We start from the raw sequence: 26,775 nt of genomic DNA, 5'->3' as shown, positions 1-26,775 counted from the left end.
GGTGAATACGGTTTTAGGTACTAGGTTCAGCTAGAACTGTATTTACGTAAGGATAGAGGAACAATGTTCCTATAGATCACAGAATTTAGACAAGTGCCCAGTTTTTCTCTGACTACAGTACAAAACTACTAGAAAAGATGCTGCTCACAATTTTGGAGCCAGACCACCCAGGTTTAAATCCCAGGTTTATTACTAGCTGAGTGACAAAGTGCTCAACTTCTGTGCTTCAGTTTCCTGAAGTAATAAAATGGGGATACTAGTACCCATTTCTTAGGGTTGTGAGCATTAGTGAGATAAATGTAAAGGACCTGGAACACTATCTGACAAAAGTAAGCACTGAGTGTCACTGCTGTTATCACTGGAAAGCTACCAGTTCCTCATTACAGGTACTCAGGGGCCTCTGACCAGTAAAACAGCCTAGAAATGAAAGGAACCTACAGGAGAGTAAGACCACTAACACTTGCTGCTCTGTTCCTTCTACCAAAACTATCCATCAAAAATTCTGTATTTTCACACCTTCTTTCCTTTTATTGAAAAAAAATTTAATGGCATTTAATAAAGGACACAAACAAATCAGCAAATCAATAGGGATATACTAGTGAAAAACATAAACAATATAAAACTAAAACTGTCATTGTCTTAACCGAGCACACAAAATGTAACAGGCAGAAGGTCTGTTTTTAAACAAACAAAAAAGCTATGTTTTTTTCCCAACTGACCCCAATTTAGGGATATGCACACCACAAAAAAAATGGTGTGTCAAGATGTACACAAGAAATTGTATCCTGAATTAAGGGTAACAGCTATTCAAACAGGAATTAGCAAAATAAAATAAGCAACAGAGTAGCAATTTTAAAAACTGAGTCTTCTATGCTGCATGGCACAAAGCTATACTATACTGCTAGATAGGAAGGAGAAAAGTCTGTTCGGTTTTTAGGAAAAATGCTTTTCCAGAAAAGCAAATCAGAAGAATATAATCAACATACCAAGGGGACTACAGCTATCAGCGTTACAATTTCTCACACCTCAGATAGAAAACTCTACTTATCCAAAATGGACTAAACTTCAGGACAAAACAGGAACATTTAACATTTCTTACTTTTCTCTGCTTCTTTCCCCCTCAACCCTTGATTCTGCACGTTCCTTCAAAAAGATGGCTGTTTTTAGAATTGGCTATTTTATTTTCTTTTCTGTGGCAAGACTGTCATGGAGCTTGGATATTTCAGGCTCATAGGCATCCATGACCAGTGTCCCGCTGTGGTCAAAAAACTTAGCAATGGACTTCGTGAACTCAGCTTCTCGCTGCTGCTTTGTTCTCCCACTGATGAAGGTCAGCTTCAGAGTGTATTTGTCATCAAACCTAAACAAAGATAATACATTAAAAACCACACACAGAGATTCAACCAGTAATAGCAAAGTACCAACTATTTTCAAAGAACAGGACTAAGAGGACTACACAAAGATTTATTCTTTTAAAAAAATAATTCCAGTGGCTAACTACCTTTAAGACACACACATTCTGACTCATAGGTATTCCCATGTCTTCCCTGATTTCATTGCTGTGTACCTCCTTCACCTTGCTGCAGACCGTTAAGCCACACGGACCAGCTTCTCTCTCCTCTGGACTTCTCACTTGTTATGATAGAAGAGTTTTCCTAGTAGACACTTCTCTCCGACCTCGCTGACTGGGTCACATTTGTAAACACCAGGGCATAAACTTCTCTGAGAAAGCTTTCCTAAATTGGACCAGATGTCTCTCCTTTGTCTTCCACAGCACCATCAACCAACAGTCCAATACTGAGTGCTTATCATATGCCAGGTGTAATGACAGGCTCCCACGCAATCAATGAAATTAACTGTTGAAATAACGTGTATGCATTTGTATGCTTCACTGGACTCAAATATTCTTGGAAGGCAAGAATTCTGCCTTATCTGTATTCTATTCTTAGCTTGGCACTTGATAGACAATCACATTTTAACAAATAAATAAAGAACTCTTGCTTTTACAGATGTTCCCCAATTCCAGGCTATTCAGTCCTTAATACCCTACAATCAATTTAGCTCCAGGTTCTACCTGATCCCAGACCAGGGATGTATTTTACTCCATGAACTCCAGAGATTCCTTAGCTACTCCTTAAGGTATTTTAAAGGCCTTTACCATTTCCAGCCATTCAAGAAAGTACAGGGGTGTTAACCTGTGGCCCAAGGGGCTCATGTGGCCAAGGATAGGTATGAATGTAGCCCAAGACAAAATCATAAAATTACTTAAAACCTTTTTTTTGCTCATTAGTTTTCATTAGTGCTTGTGTATTAAATGTGTGGCCCAAGACAACTCTTCTTCTTCCCGTGTGGCCCAGAGATCCCGAAAGGTTGGACACCCCTAAACACCAGCTTCCATCAGGCTGACATTCCTCCCCAACCCTCTCCTCTTTCTGCCTCCATAGTCAGTGGCTTGTCGGGCTGGTTGTTATTACCTTTAGAGGAGGCAGCTGCTTGACCTATTTCTACATATTTCAAATAAGCAAACTACTACCTACTCCTCAGGATTACTGCCATGGTTAAACAGTGCCTATCATTAATTAACCAGTGAAATAAATCACAACTTAGTAAACTGTCATCTAGCCAGTTACTCCCAACTTGAATAGCTAAGAATGAAGGTCCTTGAACTATTTTCAACACCTCAAAAAATTTTCTCAGGCTCTGACCAACGGCTGCTCCTAACTGGTATCACAGTAATATTTGGACTTTGTGTCCAGTTCCAAAGACAGTTCAATGGCTTTGATGGCAGAACATGATCTGATGGTTGTGACCTAATAATGCATTTTAGAAGTAATTATTAATTCAAGAAATATTTTATTCAGCCCTGAATACGCATGTCAGGCAGTTTCAGATGCTAAGGATATACCACAATGAACACTACAAATTCTGCCTTTTGGGAATTATAGTGTGTGGAATGAAACCAACAATAAAATAAAAAATACGATGTTTCTTTTAAAAATGGTAGGTAGGAAAGGCCACAGGAGATGAGGGATATGTGCACACATGGATGGAGGGTGCGGAGAACACGTAAGTATGGCTTTCTAAGCTATGCTTAAGATTTTAGTTTTTTCTGAGTGGGGGTTTTAAGCAGAGGATTGAGTCAATTTGCTTTTAAGCTTTAAAAGGATTACCCAGGTTCTGCCCAGTGTGGTTCAGATGGTGGGCATCACCCCACAAAGTGAAAGGTCCTCAGCTGGAGCATGTAGGTGAGGCAACCAACCAATGTTTCTCACATTGATGCTTCTCTCCCTCTCTTTCTCCCTCCCTTCCCTTGTAAAAATAAATAAATAAAATCCTAAAAAAAAAAGATCACTCTGCCTGATGCACTGGGAATAGACTGGACAGGGAGAGCAGCCACAGAGGTCCATCGGGACATCACTACAATAGCCTGACTGAGCGCTGGTGGTGACAGCGGAGATGGTAAGTAGCACACTGAATATATTTAGAAGGTAGAGCTGACAGAATTTGTTGGAAGGACTGTGAGAGAGCAGTCAAAATTACTCCAAAGTTCTGGCCTAAGTAATTAGAAGGACAGAGCTGCCATTTATTGAGAAGGGAGAAGCAGGTTTAAATAAGAAAGAGCAGAGTAATGTTTTGGATATGTTAATTTTGAGATGCTCATTAGGATCCAGTGCCAAATAGAACGCTGGGATATATTTGGAGCTCAGAGTAGAAATTTAAGATGAAAATTCTGATTTAAAGATTTTCATCATAGAGTTGGTATTTAAAATCTTGAAAGTCTAATAAGATTATACCTAGTGAGTGAATATAGAGAAGAGGTGGTAGGAACAACCACTGGTCACATTTCAAATTTAGAGAAAGGGAATGATGAAGAATTACAAGACAGACTAAGGAATAGATGTTTAAGGTAAGAAGAAAATCAGAAGACTGTGGCACCCTAGAAGCCTAGTTAAAAAAAAGTGCAACAAGGAGAGCTACCCACTGTGTCAAATGCTGCTGACAGGTCAACATTCTTCATGCTGACATGAGGAGAAGAGTGAAGACCACAGCAGATCAGGAGATAATGGGAGAGGAAGAAAATGGGGGGGGGGGCGGGGGAAGAAATGAGAACAATGTGTGAGCAGAATAAGGAAAAAGAAAACAAATTTTCTTTTTTAGTTGGGGAAATTACAGCTTGTTTATATGCCAGAAAGAACAATTCAGAAGAAAGAAAAACATCAAGTAAACAATAAGGGGTAAGAATCTAGGGGACACTGCTAGGACTATACCCTAACAGTCCTGAAACACCAATTCAAAAGAACTAATGTACCCCTATGTTCATAGCAGCACAATTTACAATGGCCAAGTGCTGGCAATAACTGAAGTGTCCATCAGTAGATGAGTGGATCAAAAAACATTATGGTACATTTCACAAGATGGAATACTACACAGCAGAGAGAAAGAACTCCTGCCTTTTGTGACAGCATGGATGGAACTGGAGAGTACATGCTAAGTGAAATAAGCCAGTCAGTGAAAGACAAATATATGATCTCACTTGTAAGAAGAATCTAATGAACACAATAAACTAAGGAGCAAAATAGAACCAGAGCCATGAAAACAGAGAAGACACTGACAATGGCCGGAGGGGAGGGGGATAATGGAGGGAGGAAGGGGAAGGGACTAGTCAAAGAACATATATGAATGACCCATGAACATGGACAACAGTGTGGGGATTGACTCTGGGAGTGGGAGGGGGGAGGTGGTGGGGGTTGGGAGAAGGAGAGCAAAGGGAAAAAAATTGGACAATAAAATAAAAATAAAAATTTCATCTAGAAAAAAAAGAATCTAGCAGACAAATGGAGAGAAGGCTTCGGATAGGAAGTTAGAAAGGCAGAATATAATGAGCAGGTAATGAAGCAAGACTGCTGGTTACTTCAATCTTCTCAGGAACAAAAGAAGCTGAGAGTAAAGGGGCAGGGGGAGGAGAGGAGGTTGGAAGATAGAGAAAAAGGTACGGAAGAGCCTCCAGGGGATGTCCAACCTGCAGCCCGAGGGCCACATGCAGCCCAGGATCACTAAGTACAGCCCAACACAAAATCGAAGTTTACTTAGAACATTATGATTTTTTTTGTGATTACACGTCACAATGTAGTATGTGGCTCAAACGCCAAAAGGCTGGATACCCCTGACACATGTGAGAGTAACTAGATTACAGAAATGACATGGAATCTAAACTGGATGAAGAGAAAGTGAGGGGAAGAAGGACAGTGAAAAGGTGGCAGGCATGGGGCTGAGGAATTATTAGGACAAGAGAAATACAAGGAGAAAAACCAGAAAAATAGGAAGCAGTGATCAGAGAATGAGATACTTAAAAGTGAAATTACTGAAGGCAGTTAGTTATCAGTAATGGCAAAGTCTAGTGTATGCCCAAGGAAGTAAGTACTTAAGACTTGGTAGAAAACAAGATAATCACACACAAAAAAAGGAGAGGCCAACGTACTGGAATAATCATCCACTAGGATACTGAATCACAAAGACTTCTGGAAAGAGCTATATTAGAGAAAGGACCAATGAACCAGGAGCTTTCTCCAAGGAAAGAGACAGGTCTACATTTAACTGCAACGAAAAGAAACACAGGTGGCACATTTCCTCTCCAAAGGCACCAACAATTGGCAGCTGATAAAAATCAGCAGGGAATAGGGAAAAATCAGAACCCTCACACACTGCTAGTGAGACTGTAAAATGGTGCAGCTGTTTTGGAAAACAATCTGGCAATTCCTCAAGCAATTTAAAAAGAGTTTCCATTATGACCCAGCAATTCCTCTCCTAAATATACTACCTAAGAAATGAAAATGTATGGTCACATAAAAACTTGTACACAAATGTTTAGAGACACATTATTTCTAATAGCCAAAAGGTGGAAACAACTAAAATGTCCATTAACTAATAAATGGATCAGCAAAATGTGGTACATACATGCAGTGGAACATTATTCAGCATAGAAAGGAATAAAATATGATACATGCTCCACCATGAATGAACCTTGAAAACACTAGGTTTCGTGAAAAAGTCTGTCGCAAAAAAAGTCACATTTCATTCATATGAAATATCCAAAATAAGAAAATCTATAGTGACAGAACGTAGATTAGTGGTTACTTAAGGTTGTGGGGAATGGGGAGATAGGGGGACGACAGCTAAAGGGTACAGGCTTTCTTTTTGAGGTGATAAAAATGATCTAAAGCCCAATGTGGTAATAGTTGCAAATGTTTGTAAACATACTAGCAACCACTGAACTGTACACTTTAAATGGGTAAACTGTATGGTATGTAAATATTTCAATGAACCTGTTTTAATAAACACATGTTAGAATAGACATAGTGAGATAAAAATGTTGTTAGGGTCTAGAATTCTGCAACCCTATTTCTGGCCTGGCACAGGGTGCAGATTTAGCATGGCTGAGGCTGAAAGAGCAGCTAGGGGCCCTGCCAGGAAGAGGGTAAGAAATCAGGTGCAACATCAGAATGAATGGCTGCCCCTCCCCAATGGCATCTCCACAAGCTGGTAATGAGAGGCTTTTTGGCATTGATGCTGTACTTATGTTCATATTTGTATATAATTGTACTTATAATCTGAGAGCCCACTATATGCTAGAAACTACACTATGTGCTTTTAGGACTGTGACTAACAGCATGAATTCTGGGCTCAGGCATGGGTTGGAATACCCACTAGAATTCACTTTTGAGCTGTATGACCCTGGAACCATTTGGGCCTGTGCTCTTATTTATAAAATGAGTTGTTCTCATTATATAAGATCATGCACTTAGCACAATACCTGCTATATGCTCAAAAGAAATTTGCTATTATTATAACTAATATCTCATCTTCCCAACAACTCCACAAGTTATTTTCGACCCTGCTAAAGCTGTTAAGAGATGAGCTGAAATGTGAACCCTTTTCTGGATACCTGGAAAAACCTCAGTTGTCAGCTGGACAAAGTTAGTCACTGCTGGTCAGAAACAGACTGAACTGTCCTTCTGAGTCGCCTGGTACACTGCTTCAGAGGTTCCTGACTGTACGGAGTTCACTCAGGATCATAGAAGAAATGAGAGCTAATGGGACTCTTCCAATAACTGACTTCACTCACACCTTTGGCCTTTATAATTCTGCACCCTGATTCAGTTAATTACCCACATGGAAAAAGAAAATCATTCTTCATTCTTCCACCAAAGTACTTTCTCCCAGAGTGTATCCTCAGAGCATATCTGTGATAATGCAAGCTCAGAACTGCAATGCTCAGGAAAACTTTCTAGATCATCCATACCCCTTTCTTCATTTTCTAGGACAAGTACTACGATCTGCATATGGTAGGCATACAATAGTCTGTTGTTGATAATGACTCAACCCCCAGGAAAAAGCCAACACCAGAAATTAGGAATCTGTGAGGACAGTCATACCTTTTGAGGCTGGAGGACAGCTGCCAAATATCATCAGGATCCATTCCTGTCGGATCTTTCCTGTGGGCCACGAGAAAGATGCTCTTCTCCTTGTATGAGGTATAAATGGTCAGGATCCCCATCATCACAAAATAGGTTCGAATAAAGTTAAGGGGAAAATGCACAAACATACACACCAAAGAGACAAGCAAAGGCTACCAAAACTACTGAAGAAAAAAAAAAGTTCTGTCTTGCTTCAAAAACACTGAAATTTAGCTATTTCATTTTCATTCTTATGTTTATGTACTAAGAGAAGCAAGGCTCTCCTGGGTTAGAATACTTCAAAGGGAAATACTTCAAAAAGGAAGAAAGAAAAAGAGTACAGGGCATAAACCAGCTCTCATCTTTTCTGTTCAAGGACAGCATATACAGACTTGTGCTTATTTCTCTATAAAATATAAAACTAGTAATCACAGTAGACTTGACCAATTTCAAGGGTCATCAAAAGAGAAGATAAGTCACTTCAGATTATAGTTTACTATAAGAACAATTACTTCCTATATGCATATAGCTTATTATCATATTCAGTTTTTGACAGTGTTAACTAACTTTGTGAGAACCTACTATGCACCAGAAATTGGCATAAGAGTTTTATACACTGTGTAATTTAAATTTCATAACAGCTTGAGGCAGGAAAGTATAGTGCAAAGTACATGGGCTTTGGAGTGAGGCAGCCTTAGATTCAAATTCTGGCTTTTAACCAATGTAATCTTGATAAATTATCCCCGCCCCCACCAAGGCTTACTTGTCAGCTCTAAAATGGGGATAATACTGACTTTTTATTTTTAAGTGTCTAGTGCAGAAGACATTTATAAAAGTAGTCATTACTACTACATATTAAATTGACATGACTATAAAAATGGAAAGTTTTTAAACAAATATAACCAAACAAATAAAATTCCATCAAGATAGTTAGTTCTCTTGGGAGGCCATATTTTGTAACAATGTTGTTCCCATTCTTCCAGCTTCTTTGGAACTACTTTGAAAACAGTCTCCAGAACCTATGGCATATTCTTTTGAACTGCCTCAATAGTGAAAAATTCATAATGGGATAATGTGTAGATGCCAAGTCTAGGAACTATGATTTGAAATCAATATGGATAATACCATTTTTGATGAGGACTTGTTTGATTGAATAGCTTGCTAAATTCCTTAGAAAAAAATTCCCAAAATGGAGATTTTAGAAATATTACAGGTTGTGGCAATACTGTTAAAAAAAAGTAAACTGCCTACCAAAATGATTTGTTTTAAACAGCTAGTACAGTAATGGCACACAGCAGGTACTCAAAAACACTATGTGGGCTATTAAAAATGAGGCAGACCTATATATATTTTTTAATACAGAAGGACATCAACACATTTAAGTTAAAAAGAAAAGCACAGTATGTAAAGACTGACTTGGGAGGAAGGGGTAGGAACCGCAAGAAAACTGTTACTATGAACATGTGTTACTTTTGTAATAATAGTAATAGTGTGACAAAAGTTCTTAATATTCAGCTTTTTGAGAAATAATCTAGCTGGGTAGGTAACAAACAAAATTCTACATTTATCACAAAAAAGTTAGGGGAAAGAAAACATTTCAGAGCTGACTACATATCTAACACATTACATCTCATTTAATTTTTATAATTCTGAGGGTATTATTACCCATATTTATAAATGAGCAGTATTCAAACAGTCTCAAAAAAGTTAAGTTCTTATCAGCACAGGATCACAAAACATCTTAAACTTCGAAGCCAGGTTCCCCTAGCTCCAGAATTGGTTCTTCCTTCCGCTGTCACAGAAGCCACACCTGTAAGTCATGCTCAGTAACCTCCAGTCCGGCACCTCAGCTTCAAGGAAACCTGACACAAACCTGAACCTCCAAACTCTGATCTTTTCCTAATATCCTGGGACGAGTGGCTTGAAGCAACCTGGTCTAACAGGAGACGTTCTGGACTAGAACTAAGAAGGGCTGGGTCGTCATTATTACTGTGTTTGGCTATCAGGTACTTACACTGGGATTATAATAACCTCTATATTAGTAACTAAATAGAATTAAAGATAAAATAACCACATTAAATCTAAAATATCAGTGATAGTCACTACATACATTTACAGACTACCACAGCTGATTATGCAAAATTCTAACATTAGCAGGCCCTCAGACCAAAGTTTGTTTTTTGTAGGGAACAAGGTTACCAGTAGAGATTGTAAGACAGTCACTAGAAAACAAACCCAGTACAAACGAAGGATATGATATGACGCACAAAGCCAAAACAGGCTTGGACTCTGGGAAGGGGTGCATGTAATCCCAAATCAAAGCCACTATGGCAAAGAAACAGGAGATGGTACAGATGGTGAGGCGACCATCAATTAGACCAAAATTCTCCACATATTTGTACTTTTCCAGAAGTACCTAGTGAGAAGAACAAGGAATGAAACTAACAGCAATGTTTCCTTCCTAGAAATTTTATTCTTAATTTCCTTGATGAAAGCTACAGTAGAATCACGGGAGTTACCAAGCAATTGTCTCTAATCAGAATTTTACCTCTAAGCAAAAATATTCAAGTTGTTTACAATGGATCCCAGAGAAAAAGTTCATCAACTTCTCAAATATTTTTTTAATCCCTAGGATGAAGCTAAAATTTTCTTTTCCCTTTTTAAATGGACCTGGCTGGTGTAGCTCAGTGGATTGAGCGCGGTCCTGCGAACCAGACGATCACGGTTCAATTCCGTCAAGGCACAACGCCTGGGTTGCAGGCCAGTTCCCAGCAGGGGCCAGTTCCCAGCAGGGGATGCACGAGAAGCAACCATACATTGATGTTTCTCTTCCTCTCTCCTTCCCTTCCCCTCTAAAGATAAATAAAAATAAAAATAAATAAATGGAGAGATGACCAGTCATGCCATCTCTTATGTTTCCTCAACCTTCTTTACTCTTGGCTAATTAACCTCAAAAACAAAAGATTAACAGCTTTCTGAAACTGAAACATTAGAGAATTTGAGGAATTACTTGGGGTAGCTAATTTGTATTGTACCACAAGCTCCCCTACATACAATGTAAAGACTTAGAAACTGCTTTCTGGCTCAATTCCTAACTAAGGTCATTCCAAGTGACAGAAGAAAAAGCCTGCAAATGGGCCATCAGCTGTACAATGCTAACAGACCTCCACCTCAAGAAAGTACCTTTTTGGCAGAATCATCCAAAGAATTTTTCACAGCTGATCCATCCCATTTGTCAATTTTTACAGGCTTATCATCAATCTTCCACTGTAAAACAAATAGAAGAGTTGTACACCAAGAGACATGGTATCTCACTGAAAGTAAAGTGAACTGCTTCCTTAAGAACATCCTTAAGTGTAAGTATCATTTACGCTTGTCTTCTGATGTTGGACAGCTAAAAGACAAAACACTTAGAAACGAAGGTGAAGGAGACGAGGGTCATGAGAATCAGGTGGTATTCATACGATGTTGCCAGTCGCCACGCTGAAAAGTCGAAATCTACAAGCCCCAAACCAGAACACCTACCTACGTGAACTCACACATCCCACCCTCATCTACCCGAGTATGACCGCAGAAAAGGTCTCCTCTTGGTCATCCTTTCATTCTGTAACAACAAAACTCAGAAAATACATATCCACAGACTCTCAGATAGTAACAAAATGAAGGTCTCAATGAATATATCTTTGTCTGCTAACAACTTCTATGTTTTACTATAGGAAATCCAGTGCAGTCTGTTGGAAAAAACATTTTGAATTAAAAACCAAGTTATACCACACATGACTTATGGACAAACCCCGCTCAATTTCCTCATCTACAGGGGTTGAGAAAGGTTACCAAATATTGTGCTACTCAGAGGCAAGTGACTGTCTTACACACTTTTGGCAGAAATTCAAAATAGTACACCACCTATGGAAGTCAATTTAACACCTTGGATTCAACATTCCACTTCTGGGAATATTTCTCTATCTGCATAGCCATGAAATAATACACAAGGCTACAGAGCAGCAGCATGTATAACAGTAATTATTATATATTTATCATATAGCTATCTCAGTGGAGATGGCAAGTAGGCAGTTAGACACATAAGTCTGGATCCGGGTTGTAAATATAAATGTGGATGTCTTCAACTTGTAGATGATATTTAAGCCATGACACCGGCTATCTTTTTGGCAGGTCAAGTAATATGAAAAACTACTACTGAGATTTGACAAGAGGGAGGTCACAGTGGAGAAATGGTACAGGGAACAGCCAAAAGGGGGACCTGGACAGATGGAGATTATTAACTTCTGTGCTATCACTGTGACATAATGGTGAATAAGCAGTTAGTAATGATATTAATAATCCGAAGCTTCAAGGTTACTTCATAAACACTGTAAAGATTTTTTAAAAGTTTAAATTAAAATACAATTCACATACTATAAAACTTACCATTTTAAAGTGTACAGTTCAGCAGTGTTTCGATTACACTCACAAGGTTGGGTAACTATTGCTACTAATTCCAGAATACATTCCTCACCCTCAAAAGAAACCCTATACCTATAAGGGGTCATTCCCCTCCCTGCCACCTTCCAGCCCTGGCAACCATTACATCTACTTTTTCTCTGAACGGATTTGCCTATTCTGGGCATTTCGTATACTAAATGGAATTATACAACCTGCAGCCTTTTGTGACTGACTCCACATTGTAACATGTATCAGTACTTCATTCCTTGCATGGATATACCACATTGTGTTTATCCATACATCTGTCAGTGAATACTTGAGTTGTGTCCACCTTTTGGTTGTTGTGAATAATAATGCTACGACTATCTGTGCACATGTTTTGGGGCAGACATACATTTCCAATCCTCTTGGGTTTATACCTAGAACTGAAATATAATAACAAGTCATATGGTAACTCTACGCTGAACTTTCTGAGGAACTGTTTTCCAAAGTGGTTGCCTCACTTTACATCCCCAGCAACAATGTAAGAGGTTTCCAGTTTCTCCAAATCCTCACCACCATTTTATTTTTTATTATAGCCATACTAGTGCCTGTGAAGTGGTATCGTGGTTTTGATTTGCATTTCTCTAGTATGTTGAACATCTTTTCATGTGCTTACTGGCCATCTGCATTATCTTCTATGGAGAAATGTCTATTCACATCCTTTATTCTTTTTCAAATTAGACTTTCTATTATTGAGTTATAAGATTCTTATATAGTCTAGACACTAGACTCTTATTAGAAATATGGTTTGCAAATATTTTCTCTCATTCTATAGCTTGTCTTTTCACTTTTTTGTGAGTGTCCTTTGACACAAAATTGTTTTTAAGTAAAAAATAATGAAAAAATTGAGTTTTGAGATGCTATTAAAGGTTAGTCTGCAGCACAATGTTAAAAAGGCAGCACCTTGCTTCTTTAAACGCTCACCCACAGTGATGCCATGAAACTGTCCACTGTCTCTGCCCAAGCCAGGTCAGGATACAGGCACACCGCCCTAAGGTCTAAGACACTGGTCACTGAGAGTACAAGAGGATATGTGACCTGTCTATGGACACATGGTTGGTAGGTGACAAAACAAAGGCGTATGCCTAAGCCTTCCAACCTCAAAACACACATTCTTTCCACTACTATATCAGCTAGAACATGGCCTGCTCCAGAATGGGGGGCAATGTACTATGTAAGGTAAGAGAACTGGATTAGGAACTGGGGAATCCAGGTTTTGGACTGTTAATAACTCACTGTGTGTTCTTGGGCAAGTTGCTTCATCTTCCCATCTCCAACTATGTCCATGTCTACAAAATGAGGAGGCTGGGACAGATGAGCTTCAAGAGCTTTTCATTATAAACATTTTAGAGAAACCACTATTGATTAATCAGAATAGTTTTTAAAAATCAACAACAACAAAATCTTACAGTTCGATTCCCAGTCATTCCTGGGTTGCAGGCCAGCTCCCAGCAGGGGGCACATGAGAGGCACCCATACATTGATATTTCTCTCCCTCTCTCCTTCCCTTCCCCTCTAAAGGCAAATAAAATCTTTTAAAAAATTATTAAAGTCTTAAAAAGCCCTGGCTGGCGTAGCTCAGTGGATTGAGCACGGGCCTGCGAACCACACGATCACGGTTCAATTCCCAGTCAGGGCACATGCCTGGGTTGCAGGCCAGTTCTCAGCGGGGGACATATGAGAGGCAACCATACACTGATACTTCTCTCCCTCTCTCCTTCCCTTCCCCTCTAAAGATAAATAAAATTTAAAAAAAGAAAATAATTACTTTAAAAAAATTTTAAAACGTCAGAACCAGAGGAATTTTAAAAGTCAACTAGGACAGTAATTCTCAACTTGGAAATAACTATTCAAATGTAAAGGAAATAAATGAAAACATACAGAAGTTCAGGCCCCACCAGAGATTCGGGTCTGGACAAGGTACAAAAATCTGTAATTTTTAAAAAATTGTATTTATTTATTTAGGTTTTCTGGGGGAAGGGAGGCAGAAAGACAGGGAGAAAAACATCCTACATGTGAGGGGTAAATCAACTGGTTGATAAATCCATTGGTTGCTCTTGCACTCCCCCAACTAGGGACCCGGCATACAACCCAGGCATGTGCCCTGACTGAGAATCGAACTGGTAACCTTTTGGTTAGCAGGCCAGCACTCAATCCACTGAGCCACACCAGCCAGGGCCAAAAGTCTGTATTTTTAACTAGAACCCTAAGAGGGTCTGATGTACACAGTCTCCAGATCATGTTATTAAAAATATTTGTTTAAGGAAGCTAAAGCCCAGAATGACCACATAGTTGTTGAGTACTTACTACATGCCAGACACCACCTTTTAATGCAAATACTATAATTATTGCCATTTTACAGATAAAGAAACTGAAATACAAAGTTTACTAACTTGCCCAAGAACATACACCTGCTAAGCGGCAGAGATGAGATTCAAAGTCAGACACATGGCCTGGCTCCACCCTGTGTTCTCAACTAAGATATAAAAGCTGGACTCTTAAGTTGAAGCTGACAGTCCAGTCAAGAGATAGAAATCCAGCTATGAGGTTAAAAGGGTCTGGGTATAGCTTCTAGAAAGCATGGTTTCATACCATGCTTTCAATACCACATTTTAATTGTCAAAACAAATCCAGTCAGGAGACAGAGATCTAGGTGATAGGTTAAAAGGATTTGGGTGTAGCTCCTGGAAATAATGATTTAATACAACACATTAATTTTAACAGCCAAAACAAATTAAGCAAGCAATTTTCCTTCATAACCTGCTATGTAAAACTAAACACTTTGATGTATTTTGGGCAAAAATTTACTGCAATGATCTAAGTCATTCTGTGATAAAATTTAGAAGAATATATTTGCATACCTATTTTTAAGATCAGGAAACTGGATTTGCTTTGTTCTTAAAGTCAGTTTCATTAAGAACAGAAATTCACATCTGCTTAGGGAAACCTATAAGCATACTTGAATCTCTTTACAACATTTGTTTCTGGCAAGTGAATTCAGCTACAGAAAATAAAATAAAAACCCTCCCAAAAATCTAGACAAATCGAATTAAAGACACTGTCAAGTAACAGCCTTTCATTCCCATAAAGCGAAAGCTTCTCAATTCATTCAGATGCTGCTCCACTGAAGATACCCTTTCTCCCCACATTCTCTTCCACAGTATCCTCAGTTTTCACACAACTAGAGGCACCATCTTCTAAGGCTGTTCCTGAAGACCGAGTTTTTCTCTGCTTAATTCAACACTGCCAAGTACTTTTTCCAGAACCTCTCGTGGAAAACTGGACAAATACAAATTGGTATAACAACACAAGACAATATGTCACATTAAGTGACAGATTAATTCCCATGTGTGATAAATGTTACACAATTCAGAGGGGAACAACTCAATGTAAGGCAGAAAGGAAATTTTCCAAGGGAAAGTACCTGAACAGCTCTTGACTTTTTCTATCTTACTTCTTAGTTAATTCTGTCAAGTGCTCCTTTGTGAGGCCTTTTTACCTATTTCTGCTATTCAAGATGGAAGTTCTCACCAACTTGTCATTCTATTTTTATAGCCCTTTACAAAGAACATTTACCAATATTATACAATTTAATACTCACAAGCTTGTAATATGTATATATGAGCACCCACAATCCTAACATAAGAAAATTTGAGTTCAGTAATACCAAGTAACTTGTCGAAGGCCATGTAGCTTTTAACATGCTGCACTAGAACTCAAACTTGTCTGTCTTTTTGCATTAAACCCTATACACTACTATGGCACAAGGCATTATTAGATGGCTTTTAGTTTTTACCTCTCTAAACTATCTGAATAATTTTTAAAACCCTTCAACAGCTTCCTACTCCTACTCCAAGCAATGCCCTCTGCATCTTTAATCTTGCCACTGCACGTATCTTAGAACAGGCACCATCTGTGTACCTTTGCTCAAGCACAGTAACTGGTGTATGACTTCCCTCCCTCTACTCCAAAGAAAGGTCCCAGCTCCACTCTCAGACAAGAAGTCATCTCCTGGGGACTGAAGTCCCTTATCAATTAGATCTCAGGGATGATTGTCTCTCTCATTTGAACTTCTGTAAAAAGTACACAACTGAATACATCAAATACTTCTGTGTTTAGTAGTCCAAATCCTATACCCCGGGTCCTATACTCAGCAATACTGAGCACTTTCTGACAGTGGGAGTCCTGATTTATTCTTCTGCCATCACACATTTGTAGAAGACACTATAGGTTACACAGATCGTTAATGTATATCATCTCATTTGATTCTCCCCAAAACCCCAGCATTTCAGATGCAGAAAGGGAAGCTGAGTCAGGTTAGCAGAGCTACTTCAAAATTCAAATGCCCAAATCCAGGTTCTTTCAATAACACATTAATTCCCTTCTGTTCCTTTCCTGAATTCTCTAGCATTTATGGCACATGGGAATTAATGATGCCATATACTTCTCAGTAATCAGTACCTTGGCAAAATGTATGCTTAAAGTTTGCTGGTGATAAGCCAAAAAAGGATAGAACAAAAGTGGTTAATAAGTTAGGATGGACACAGGCTGGAGGTGCTCACTCAGCAGGAAAACAGTATTTGTGTATGAAAATGGCCATCAATTCCCACCATTCTCACAAGCTTGGAACAATAAATTGTTCCATTGCAACCCCCCAGAACACATCCCTGTCACTTAAAAAGAGTTAAGAAGGTGAGAACCATGTCATTCAAAACCAATGATACCCAAAAAGAGGAGCAAAAAGAACAGGACTCCTCAACGTGACCATGTATTCATTCTTTAAGCATGTACCGAGTGTCAGACATAGGTAAGTCTGAAAGCTGTTTTCAATTAAAGTGAAAAATCCTGATTATTTACTATATTCAAGGCACACGCTTAACATTTCTCATCAAACTGTCTCAGGACTCTACAATAAGAGAACTGGAAGGGACTTTAGGGTATACTGAGGCTAAATCCCTCTGTTCACAGCTGAAGAAACAAGATATAAAGACAACTAACAGATTTCAAGGTCACTCAGCTAATTAGAGACAGAATCGGTGCTAGGTCACAGATCTCTAAGCAAATGTTTCTTCCAAGATGCTATGCAAGGGCAAGAAGGGCCAACCCAAGAACAGAGTTTTCCTTTTTTGTTTTCTTTTAAACCCTTGTTGGGAGGACCGCAGTTTATAATATATATATGGACGAGAGGAGAGGGAAACAGGCAAACAGGTACAACTGGCAAACTCATGAATTCAATTCGCCTAGGACACTTGAAGGCAGAAAGCAGGGGGAAATGAGCGGGGTTGTGGGGGAGGGTAAAGATGGCAAGAGAAAAGAAAAATCTTGGAAGGCTTCCTGTCAGTCCAACAGGGGACGTCAATACTCAAATAAGTTCAGTACCCGGAGTATGGTGATAAAACGCCTAAAAACTTCAAAAAGAAAAAGGCTAAGAAGCAGTTTGAAATCGTAGCGACATGCAAGAGTGCGGGGAGTTTGGGGACTACTGACTTCCAACAGCTGCTTTCACTCCTTCGGCTTCAGGTTTCCCTCTCGGTGAAATGGGCACATTCAACCGTACCCCCAGCACCACCGAGAAAAAGCGACGGCCGTGTGAAAATGGGGAAATAATCAAGTTATCGTAAGAAGCTGTGGTGACCGGCACGAAGGGCCAGGAACACTTCCGAGAAGGAAAGAAGACCTAAAGAGGAAAGAAACGGGTCTGAGGTGCGAAGAGAGCAGGCTGCAAGCTCCCTTAAGTTTCCCATGGTGGGCCAGACCAGTACTCCCTTAAGAAACCTATGAAGAAAAGGGGAAAGGGGATGGAAGGGTGGGATGGCCGCCTCCCGGGCCTCCACTGGCCTGGACTATCCCCACACACTGGCTCCTCACCTTATCTAACAAGCCGCTGCGGCCGCTACCTGTCCCGCAACCTGGGCCGCTGCCAGACCCACTACTGCCTCCGCCGCCACCACCTCTCCCGCCCTGTGCAGCCGCTGCTGCCGCCATCTTGGTTGCTTCTGCGTTTCCCTCCTACTCCTACTTGTCCGAAGCTGATTGGCTGAAGCCGACGTCGTGACGCGTCGCGCGGAGTCCTCACTGACGTGAGGTTGCCGGCTGGAGTGGCCGCGGGGCTTGCCGGGATTTGTAGTAGTCAGAAGCTCCGGCGGCCGGTTGCTACCCACACGGCTAGCGGCCGCGTCGCGGTTACTAAGGGGTATTGGCAGGCGCCAGTGTGGAGCGGCTCGGAAATCCCCGTAAAGCTCGCAGGCGCGCATCCCACCAAACCGGGACGTCGCCCCCGCGAACGCCTCGGAGGCGGAAGAGACGCCGGAGGCAGGTGCGGCTGGAAACAGTTTGCCTGAGGAATTAGAGTCTCCTCTGTCCCAAACTTAAAATTTCGAAAGGGGCGTCAGAGCTCGTTCTTCATCCTTTTCTAGCCCTGTTACAGCACTTACCAGTTATTCTCTCTGGTGACTGTCATCTTAGCCGTTAGTAATGTTTTCGTGTTATGGAGAACTTATTTAGTGAGTGACTGCTGCCTGCCAGGCAGTGTCCTATGTGCATTCATTTATATTTTATGTAAGTATGGTTGGCATGTAATACGATACTCGTTTCTGGCGTATAATATAGTGATTCGACATTTATATTATACCTTATAATGTGATCACCACACTAAATCTAGGAATCATCTGTCACTGCAAACATCACAATATTATTGACTATATTTCCTTTTACCTTTTTCACCTGTCGTCCCTCCCTTTTCCCTCTGGCAGGGATCAGTTTGATCCCTTTTCCTGTGAGTCTGCTTTTGTTTCGTTTGTTTTATTTTTTAGATTACACCTGTAAGTGAAATACTGTATTTGTCTTTCTGTGACCTTCTAGGTTCGGCCATGATGTCGCAAATGGCAAGATTTCATTCTTTTTTATTTTTTAATATATTTTTTGAAATGCCAGATGGCAGAATTTTATGGTTTTATTAACCTGAATACAATGTGCACATAAGCCGTCTTCTATTCATTTTCTTCGCTGAGTAGCCTGACTTTGGGATTGGTGACTCCCATGAGCCCCTGGGCTGCTCTTTCCACAACGGCTTTGCGGGTGGTGAGTAGTCTCCGCACAGTAAGACCTGGTGGACGTAGGAAGCACTTCACGCTCCTTGATACTGTGGAGCAGTAACTTCCAATAGCCACTAGGCAGCATGTGCTTTGTATTCTTGTTGCTCCCATAACCAATGCTGGGCCTCAAGATCTGGCCTTTAAATCTTTTTCAGGCCCTGTTGTCAGTGTCTCTGAGTTTTTGCCAGTTACGCTTAATTTTGACATATCAGGCTGACTAGTGCCGGATGAACTTCTTGGTCCTCTTATTGATGATCTTGGGTTTCACCAGGGGTCTGAGGGCAGCCATGAGGCAGAGTAGAAGATGGCTGCCACCTTCGTAAGCAGCTCTGAAGAAGAGAGCTCATTCATTTTATTGCTGAGTAGTACTCCATAGTGTGTGTGTGTGTGTGTGTGTGTGTGTGTGTAGCACATCTTCTCGATGTCCATTTAGCCCCCTAATAGCCCTATCAGATGAAAAAAAGTAAGGAATTTACCCAAGGCCAAATAACAGGTATCAGAAGCTGATTTAGAAGCCAGGTTTTTGTAAACTTCAAAATCTATGGTATGTAATAGTAGTCTAGATTTTTATTAATTTACTTTTTTCCCCACAAAAATTTTTGAGCACCAACATTCTCCAGAGCTCTACTAAGGCACAGAGGGTGATCAAGGCAGACCTATTTTCTACTCTCATGGAATTCCTACTCTGGCGACCAAGAGCTGTCACATGATGGGATCGTACTATACTCTATGACATTGTGCCATTTGTTTTTTTACCCCATAACCCCCCTCATAAGTGTCCAAATGATTGAACAAACATTTATTGAGTGCTTACTGTGTGCAAGCATTTATTGAGCAGTCACTGGTGATATTTCACTGAACAAAATGTCAAAATACCTGTCTTGATGAATAGCATTCACCTGGTAATTATCACTAAATAATATTAGGTGAGGTTTCCTCATCTCTGTGAAGCAATCTACTCTGATGCCCCTGTAGCTTTTGGTTGTTCAAGTTTTCTAACTTCATTTTTCAAGACCCAGCTCTGATGTCACCTGCTCTGTGGAACCTTCCTTCATCTTTATGTCTTTCTTCTCCATGGCATTGTGTTTGTGGTTCAGTTTAAGTCAGTAAATAGTCACTGAGCCTAGTCAACAGCTGTATGAGGTGCTGGGGATGGAGAGACATAGGATCCAGGCCTGGCCATAGAGGGGCTCACAGCCTGGGTTAGGGGTGTTTGGAGTGGGGCACAGGCAGTTAAGCAGACCATTATAATATGCTAGGGCATCATGCCTCCATTAAGAGGTGGGCCTGAGGTGGTAGAACAAAGAAGTGTCAACCTGAGGAAGGAACATCTGCATGAGCCAGGCAAAGTAGAGGAGCAGAAGAGTATGATAAGCCAAAGGAATGGGACAAGCAAATGTGTGCGGATGAGAAGCATTTGTGTGTGTCTGTGTGTGTGTGTGTGTGTGTGCGTGTTTGGAGCTAGGATTGAGATTAGCTGCTTCAAGTTTAAGATAGAGACCAGAAGTAGTTGAAGCTAACCAGACAGACAGCCTCTAAGTCTGGAACTTGGGCCTTCTATTTTCCACCATCCAGATAAAGTTCCTATTTCTCTTTAGGTTACTTTCTAGGCAATGTAACCTAGAGGGTATATGCTCTTGCTAGACTAGACCATTAGTAGTAAATCCACACCTTCTCACCTAGTATTCCTCATAGGGAACTAGAATTTCTATGATTAGTTGTGTGTGGGTCTGTCGGTTCCCTACGAGCTGAGTCTGATTTATTCTTTGTGTTACATGCATAGCAAATATCTTTTTCCCAGATTGTATCATACCTTTCAATGTTGTCTTTGCTACTGTTTCTGTGCATAAATGATTATATAAACTGACCCTTTCCTTAACTGATTTGCCATTTGCACATCTTACTTAAGCACTCCAGCCCCACCCCACTGTCATAAATTATTCTCCTCTTCCACCTTCCCCTCTATGTCTCTGTCTCTATCTCCATATCTGTATCAACCTACTTCTTGGCTTTTAGTCCTGTGGTATTTTTTAGGCCCTATGTGAGACATTTTGGAGTAGAAGGTTATTAATAGAATATAATTAATGAGAAAGGTCAAGAGCTCTGAATGGCAGGCTAAGAAGGAGTATACTATCTATTTTACAGGTGAAGAAACAGCAAAAGAAGAAAGTCAAGGGACTTTTCCTAAGATCAAAGATCAAGTAAGTATACAGACTAGAAGCAAGGTTCCTATATTCCATAAGTTACTAAACCTTCTCCAACAGTCATCATCTCTAGCGTTTCCCAGCCAGCTAGTCACTCATTCATTCATTCATTCATTCACTAATCTTGCATACAGGTATGGTTGGTCACAAGAGAGATTTCCTAAAAGACAGATTGACTGAATAGCTGTTGATCTTTTCCCATTTACCCATCTATCTGTTCATTTTCCCAACACATTTTTAGTGAGTTCTAGGCTCTATCCTAGGCTCTGGGATTACATAGATAAATAAGGTATCATAGTCCCCATAGCAAGTGGGAAATGGAAAGAGGAGCAAACAATTATAATTAAGTACTACACTAGGAGAAGTAGGGGTTGTCATGGGGACACACAGGAGGAGCCTCTAGTCCTTTTCGGGTGGTCAAGGATCAGAAAATTCAGAGTGCCCTGTGTTGGACCAAAGAAGATATCAACATCACTCATTTATTCCACAAATAACTGTGGTATTTATTATGTGCCACTGCTGTGTTAGGAGCTGGGAACAAAGAAATGAATGCCATAGATGCTGCCTTTCTTCTGGAGCTTAGAATCTAATTAGGGAGCTCAGAAATAGTTATACAAACTCTTGGACCCTGGGACTATCACTGTATCTTTACCTTCATTTGGCTCCCATACGTTTGTTGGGTGTTTCCAATGAGCAGTCCAAGGGTGGAAGAGACACAGTGAATTGGACATGGGTCCAGACACAGAGGTTCATAGACCACTGGAGGAGCCCCGCCAAGGTGGTTGTTGGTAGTAACTGGAGGAGGTAGAAGGCCTCATCCCTGACAGAGACACAGAACAGATTCTCAGGGATTTAGCTACAGCAGCAACGTTACCCCACAGGAAGGCCCAGTGAAGGCTTTGTGGAAGAGGCAGCATCTGGACTGGGTCTCAAAGGAAGCTTTTTTCCTATTTTCACCTTATTTAATTTTTACAATGCTCTATGACACAGGTTTTAATCCTCATTTTAAATGTGAGAAAGCTAAGGCACAAAGAGGTGAACTGATTTGCTCAAGGTCACTCAGCTTAATGATAGAAACTAGACTCAGATTTAAGCTTCCTCTCTCCAAAATTGCTGTTCTTCCTATTGCACACTCTACTTTTCACATTTGTCACTTGCAGGAAGCATCTCCTCTAGACACTGGATCCCACCTTCCCCCTCTGCTCCTTCCTTTTACTGCATCTCTTCTCAGACCCTCTATCCCAGGCCCCACCTTCCTCCTGTGGCGTCCCTTCCTCTGGCCAGGGGCTTCCAGGTTCCCAAACCTCTGCCACCTCAGGTTGTCTGAAGCTGTCCCAAAGCAGATTTGGGAGTGGCTGGATCCCTTAAATGAAAAATCTCAAATCTCCAAGAGCTTACGGTTTTAGAAATTCATATCTCTTGTTAGAGATTTATTCCTAAAGGAATAAATTTGAGCTGAATCTTAAAGAATGAAAGTAACCAGATGAACAAGATCGGCTATTTTGGGCCAAAGGAACACTAAGAACAAAGGCAGGCAAAACTGAATGTGAGTGGTATGTCTTAGGGACAGAAAGTGATGCTGTGAGCCTGATGGGTAGGGCAGACTGGAGCTGGAAGGGTTAGGAACTAGGCTTCTGGGAGCCTTGAAGACTAGGCTCAAATATTTGCCTTCCTGCTCAGTGGGACTCGAGTCAGAAAACTGTTGCAGCATTTTAGGGGGTGGGGTTGGGTAGAAGCAGAGGGAATGAAAGATTTAATGAAAGCAGTGAGAGACATTGAACAGTATTTCTAAGCTGGAATTTCTGTGACTCTGTGACCAGTTAATGGAATACCATTTCACTTAGCATTATTTTTGTCAGATTGGTCTTCCTGAAACATGACCTGGGTCATGGTTCTTCCCAGCTCAGGTATCACCCACAGCTCCGGGTTACTTACAAGGTGAAACTTGAGCTCCTAGCCTGGCACTGAAGGCCCTTCAGGAGCAGACACCATCCTTCCTTTCTAGCCTTATTGTCCAAGACTCCCAGACACAGATCCCCTTCCTTGGTCAAGTTGTGTCTTCACTGCGCCAGACATGCCTACCACCATGCGCTGTGGCCTTTCTGTTTAAAATGCTTATCTTTCTATCAGGAAACTCAACTCATCCCTCAAATCCTACTTACCCAATTCAAATCTCATTATTTGCCTATCATCTCACCTGAAATCTGAGCCCCTGCTTTCCTGAACTCTGCTAAAACAAAGAGCATTACCAGTGGGCACTTAATATGCACAAGGCACCAGCATTCTAACTTGATCCTTTTATCTCTGTGTTAAGGTACGTGGTGTCCACATTTTACAGGTGAGGAACAGGCCTAGAGGGATAGAGTAGCTTTCCCACTCACAGAGCAAGAGAAATCAGAGCCAGTATTCAAACCCCATCTGCCCAAGCCTGGAGGTAATGCTCTTGCTAGTGTTCCACTGGGTTAGGATTAGTTTGAACCAAAAAATCCAAGGCCTTGTCTCTTTCTCCACATAAGGGCCAGCCCATGTCTGAAGCAGGGAAATGGCCCTCTAGTCCCTCAGAGGTGGGGGGTATGTGTTGTGTGGTGGCCCTGGGGGGCTCACAAGCCATGTTGGGTTGAGAGAGCGATGCCGCACCTTCTCACTCTTCTGCTTCTTCTTTTCCTTGCTTGACTCTCAGGGAGATGTCCTCCTCGGGAGTCTATAAGCTGGATGACGGGAAGCCTTTCCTGAACAACTGCTTTCCAGCCAAAAATCTGCTTCGAACATCGGAGGAAGGTCAGGTGCCTTAAATTGCTGTCTTTGCCTCACAGGCCCCTCCTGCTTTAGAATGTGTCTCACATCCATGTTTTATTCTCCATCCACTTGACTTCTATCCACACTCAATCCTATCTCATCCACTTCCGGTCCTTCTTCCCCCAGCAGCCTCGGGGAGCCCTCTAAAGTGCGTGTCTAACCATTGTGTTCCCTTCTGCTCAGTGACTTCTCCTTGCTGGATCCTTCTCCATCTGCTGTTTTGTCTTCAGAGTCTAACCTCCCCTTACCCTGTGAACAACCCCATTCCTTTATTTATGCCCCCATTCCACAGTGCTCTCATTTTACATAACTTTTTTATTTGGCCAGAACATTTCAGCCCTCATTCTGATTATCCTAACTCTTTCCATCCCACAAAGCCCAGGTCTTCTCCCACCTCCCCTACACGTCTAGCTGCTCCAGCCCTCAGTGTCCGTTCTCTCTTATGAGCCATCTTCCTCTCTCTAGTTCTGACTTGGTTATATTCCACCAAACTCCTAAATAAAGTGGCTTAAACTTGACTCTGCTAGGCAGTTTTTCAGACTTTTATCCAGTTGAAAACTCTTCTGCGGCAGGGACTCCTCACAACGCTGAGCACAGCCTGCAGGTGGAACATGCTGAAGACGTACGGGTTCGCTGGACTGGATTTGTTGCTTTGAGAAAGTAGAGCGAGGGAGAAGTGCCCTTGTTTACTCTAGATGAAGTGACTTGCTGGTCCCACTGTACATTGCATTTTGGAAGCATCATCCCCTTCAGTCTGTCCTCCCCTCTTCTCTAGAGTGGTTTAATTTTTTACTTAGAGACCTTCTCCGGCAGCCTACCTATTAAAAACCCTCCCATGTGGCTCTCAGTATAAAGTCATGATTTCATACCCATAACCCCTCACACACACAGATGGACAGGTGGAGAAATAAATGAAGTCCTGTGTGTCTGCATGTGTTAGTGTATATGGGTATATTTCCCAGTCTGCTGAGAACAATGGTGTGTCAGTCATGCAGGGTATACCGGCGCACAGATCTCAGTTTCCACAGGCTATTCTCCAATCAAAGAAGCCAGGGCTGGAAAGAGAACAAGCTGTTACTGGGCCTGGGACAGGAAAAATACAAACTGAGCCTAGAACATCATGTTGTGCCAGAAAGTAGAGAAGTGCTCAGAAAAATGGTGGGTACATGGCCAAAAGACATAGGAGCCAACCTGAAGGAGCTCCCAGTGGCCAGAGCTGGGATAATCTGAGCAAGAAAACACAGAAAGGTAGACTTGAGTTATGGAGCACTGAATAAATACCCATGAGCCCGTAATTATGGATACATAGTTATTATTTATAATTATACTACTGTTATGTGTAATTATATTCTAATTATTAATATAAATGACTAGTTATCATATACACACATATGTGTGCATATATAGACATGTGAATACATATTACGCACACACATATATATACACATTCCATATTTCAAGGAACTGATGTAAAATGATGGTCTGGCAAGTCCGAAATCTGTAGGGTGGGCAGGCTGGACACTTAGAGCTGGTACTGCAGTCTTAAGGCAAAATCCTTTTTCCTCTGGGAAACTTCAGGTTTAGCTTGTAAGGTCTTTCAACTGACTGGATTATGTACATTATTGGGTATGGGCTCCTTTACTTAAAGTCGACTGATGGTAGGTGTTAGCCACATGTACACAATACCTCCACAGGAACACCTTGGTTAGGGTTTGATTAAATAAATCCTCTCATACCCTAGCCAAGTTGACACTAAATTTAACCATCACAGATGCTAGAATTAGTGGGTCAAAGTATGATGAGAAACATGTATTTGTATAGTCTCAAGGTATCTTTATTAATTACAGAGGGAAAAACAGTAACTTCTCAGTAGAGAAACTAGGTCGACACTACCTTACCTGTGTGATCAAAATTAACATCACCAGTAGTGATATGTTAACCCCAGGTACCCTGTGTTTTTATGTGTGACGAGGGCTTACCATCTTTCCTGCGGGAGTTTTGCCAAAGTGCAAAGTCTTAGTCTAATCATGGGAGAGCATCAGACAAAATCAAATTGAGGGACATTTCACAAAATAATTGGCTGGTGTTCTTCAAAAGTGTCAAGTTCACTTAAGAAAAAGGAAAGACTGAAGGACTGTCACAGATTGTGGGGGACTAAGAAGACATGACAACTGAATGAAATATGAGATCCTGGATTGGATCCTGGAACAGAAGGAGGACATTAGTGAGAAAACTGGCAAAATTTGAAGAAGCGCTATAAATTAGTTACTGATCTATCCCAGTGTTAATTTCTTGGTCTCAATCATTGTATTATGATTATATAAGACATTAGGAAAACTGAATGAAAACTGTACAAGTACACTGTACTATTTTTACAACTTTTCTGAAGGTCTAAAATTATCGCAAAATGAAAAATTATGAGGCAGAAAAAACCCTTCCCACGGATACTGTGCTGCTATGAGCCGGCCCCCTTACAACCCTCGCTCCTCACTGCAGTCCTCAAGACCCTTTCTAATCTGGCTCTGCTGACCCCCAGCCTCACTTCTCTTTCCTCTTGTTCTCTCCGGACATACTCTGGGCCTTTCCTTCCAGGTGTGTTGGGCCTTTTGGCCCCAACTTAGCCTGGAGTCTCCAGGAGTCAGGACTGTTGGGATACAGGACAAAGGTCCATGACCCAGATGAGGGCAGCCTTGGGAAAGGGGATGCCCAGACTGGCAGGCTCAGATGGCAATTGGAACTTGC

The 26,775-nt window shown here is 41.1% G+C and overlaps 2 protein-coding genes, 1 long non-coding RNA gene and 1 pseudogene across 5 annotated transcripts in view; 1 reads left to right on the top strand and 3 right to left on the bottom strand.

Moving 5' to 3' along the window:
• Positions 1-520: 520 nt before the first annotated feature.
• Positions 521-17,951, bottom strand: SPCS2 (signal peptidase complex subunit 2). The gene is made up of 5 exons (XM_037038417.1): positions 17,808-17,951; positions 10,638-10,721; positions 9,710-9,870; positions 7,434-7,568; positions 521-1,360 (listed from the first exon to the last, which is right to left on the bottom strand). The coding sequence occupies exons 1-5, from the start codon at positions 17,922-17,924 to the stop codon at positions 1,174-1,176; spliced, it is 684 nt and encodes a 227-aa protein (XP_036894312.1). The 5' UTR covers positions 17,925-17,951; the 3' UTR covers positions 521-1,173.
• On the bottom strand, positions 17,150-17,800 carry LOC118981610 (uncharacterized). Its single transcript, XR_005065377.1, has 2 exons — positions 17,427-17,800; positions 17,150-17,347 (listed from the first exon to the last, which is right to left on the bottom strand). It is a non-coding gene; the product is annotated as an uncharacterized LOC118981610 (long non-coding RNA).
• Positions 17,952-17,991: 40 nt separating the features above from the next.
• Positions 17,992-26,775, top strand: part of XRRA1 (X-ray radiation resistance associated 1) — a 61,864-nt gene continuing 53,080 nt past the window's right edge. For 2 of the 3 annotated variants that reach the window (XM_037038412.1, XM_037038411.1), the window contains exons 1-3: positions 17,992-18,255; positions 21,179-21,234; positions 23,918-24,015. In XM_037038412.1, the coding sequence (XP_036894307.1) occupies positions 23,922-24,015 (94 nt within the window). In that variant the 5' untranslated portion in view covers positions 17,992-18,255; positions 21,179-21,234; positions 23,918-23,921. The remainder of the gene's footprint in view (positions 18,256-21,178; positions 21,235-23,917; positions 24,016-26,775) is intronic. The other variant, XM_037038413.1, reaches the window with a different exon arrangement.
• LOC118981609 (60S ribosomal protein L32-like) lies at positions 18,929-19,322 on the bottom strand (annotated as a pseudogene).

Source organism: Sturnira hondurensis, unplaced genomic scaffold, assembly GCF_014824575.4.
Source record: "Sturnira hondurensis isolate 20B ecotype Veracruz unplaced genomic scaffold, ASM1482457v3 Scaffold0024385, whole genome shotgun sequence".
NCBI classification, from domain to species: domain Eukaryota; kingdom Metazoa; phylum Chordata; class Mammalia; order Chiroptera; family Phyllostomidae; genus Sturnira; species Sturnira hondurensis.
The sequence above is the reverse complement of the archived record's forward strand: the minus strand, read 5'-3'. Positions and strand labels throughout refer to the sequence as shown.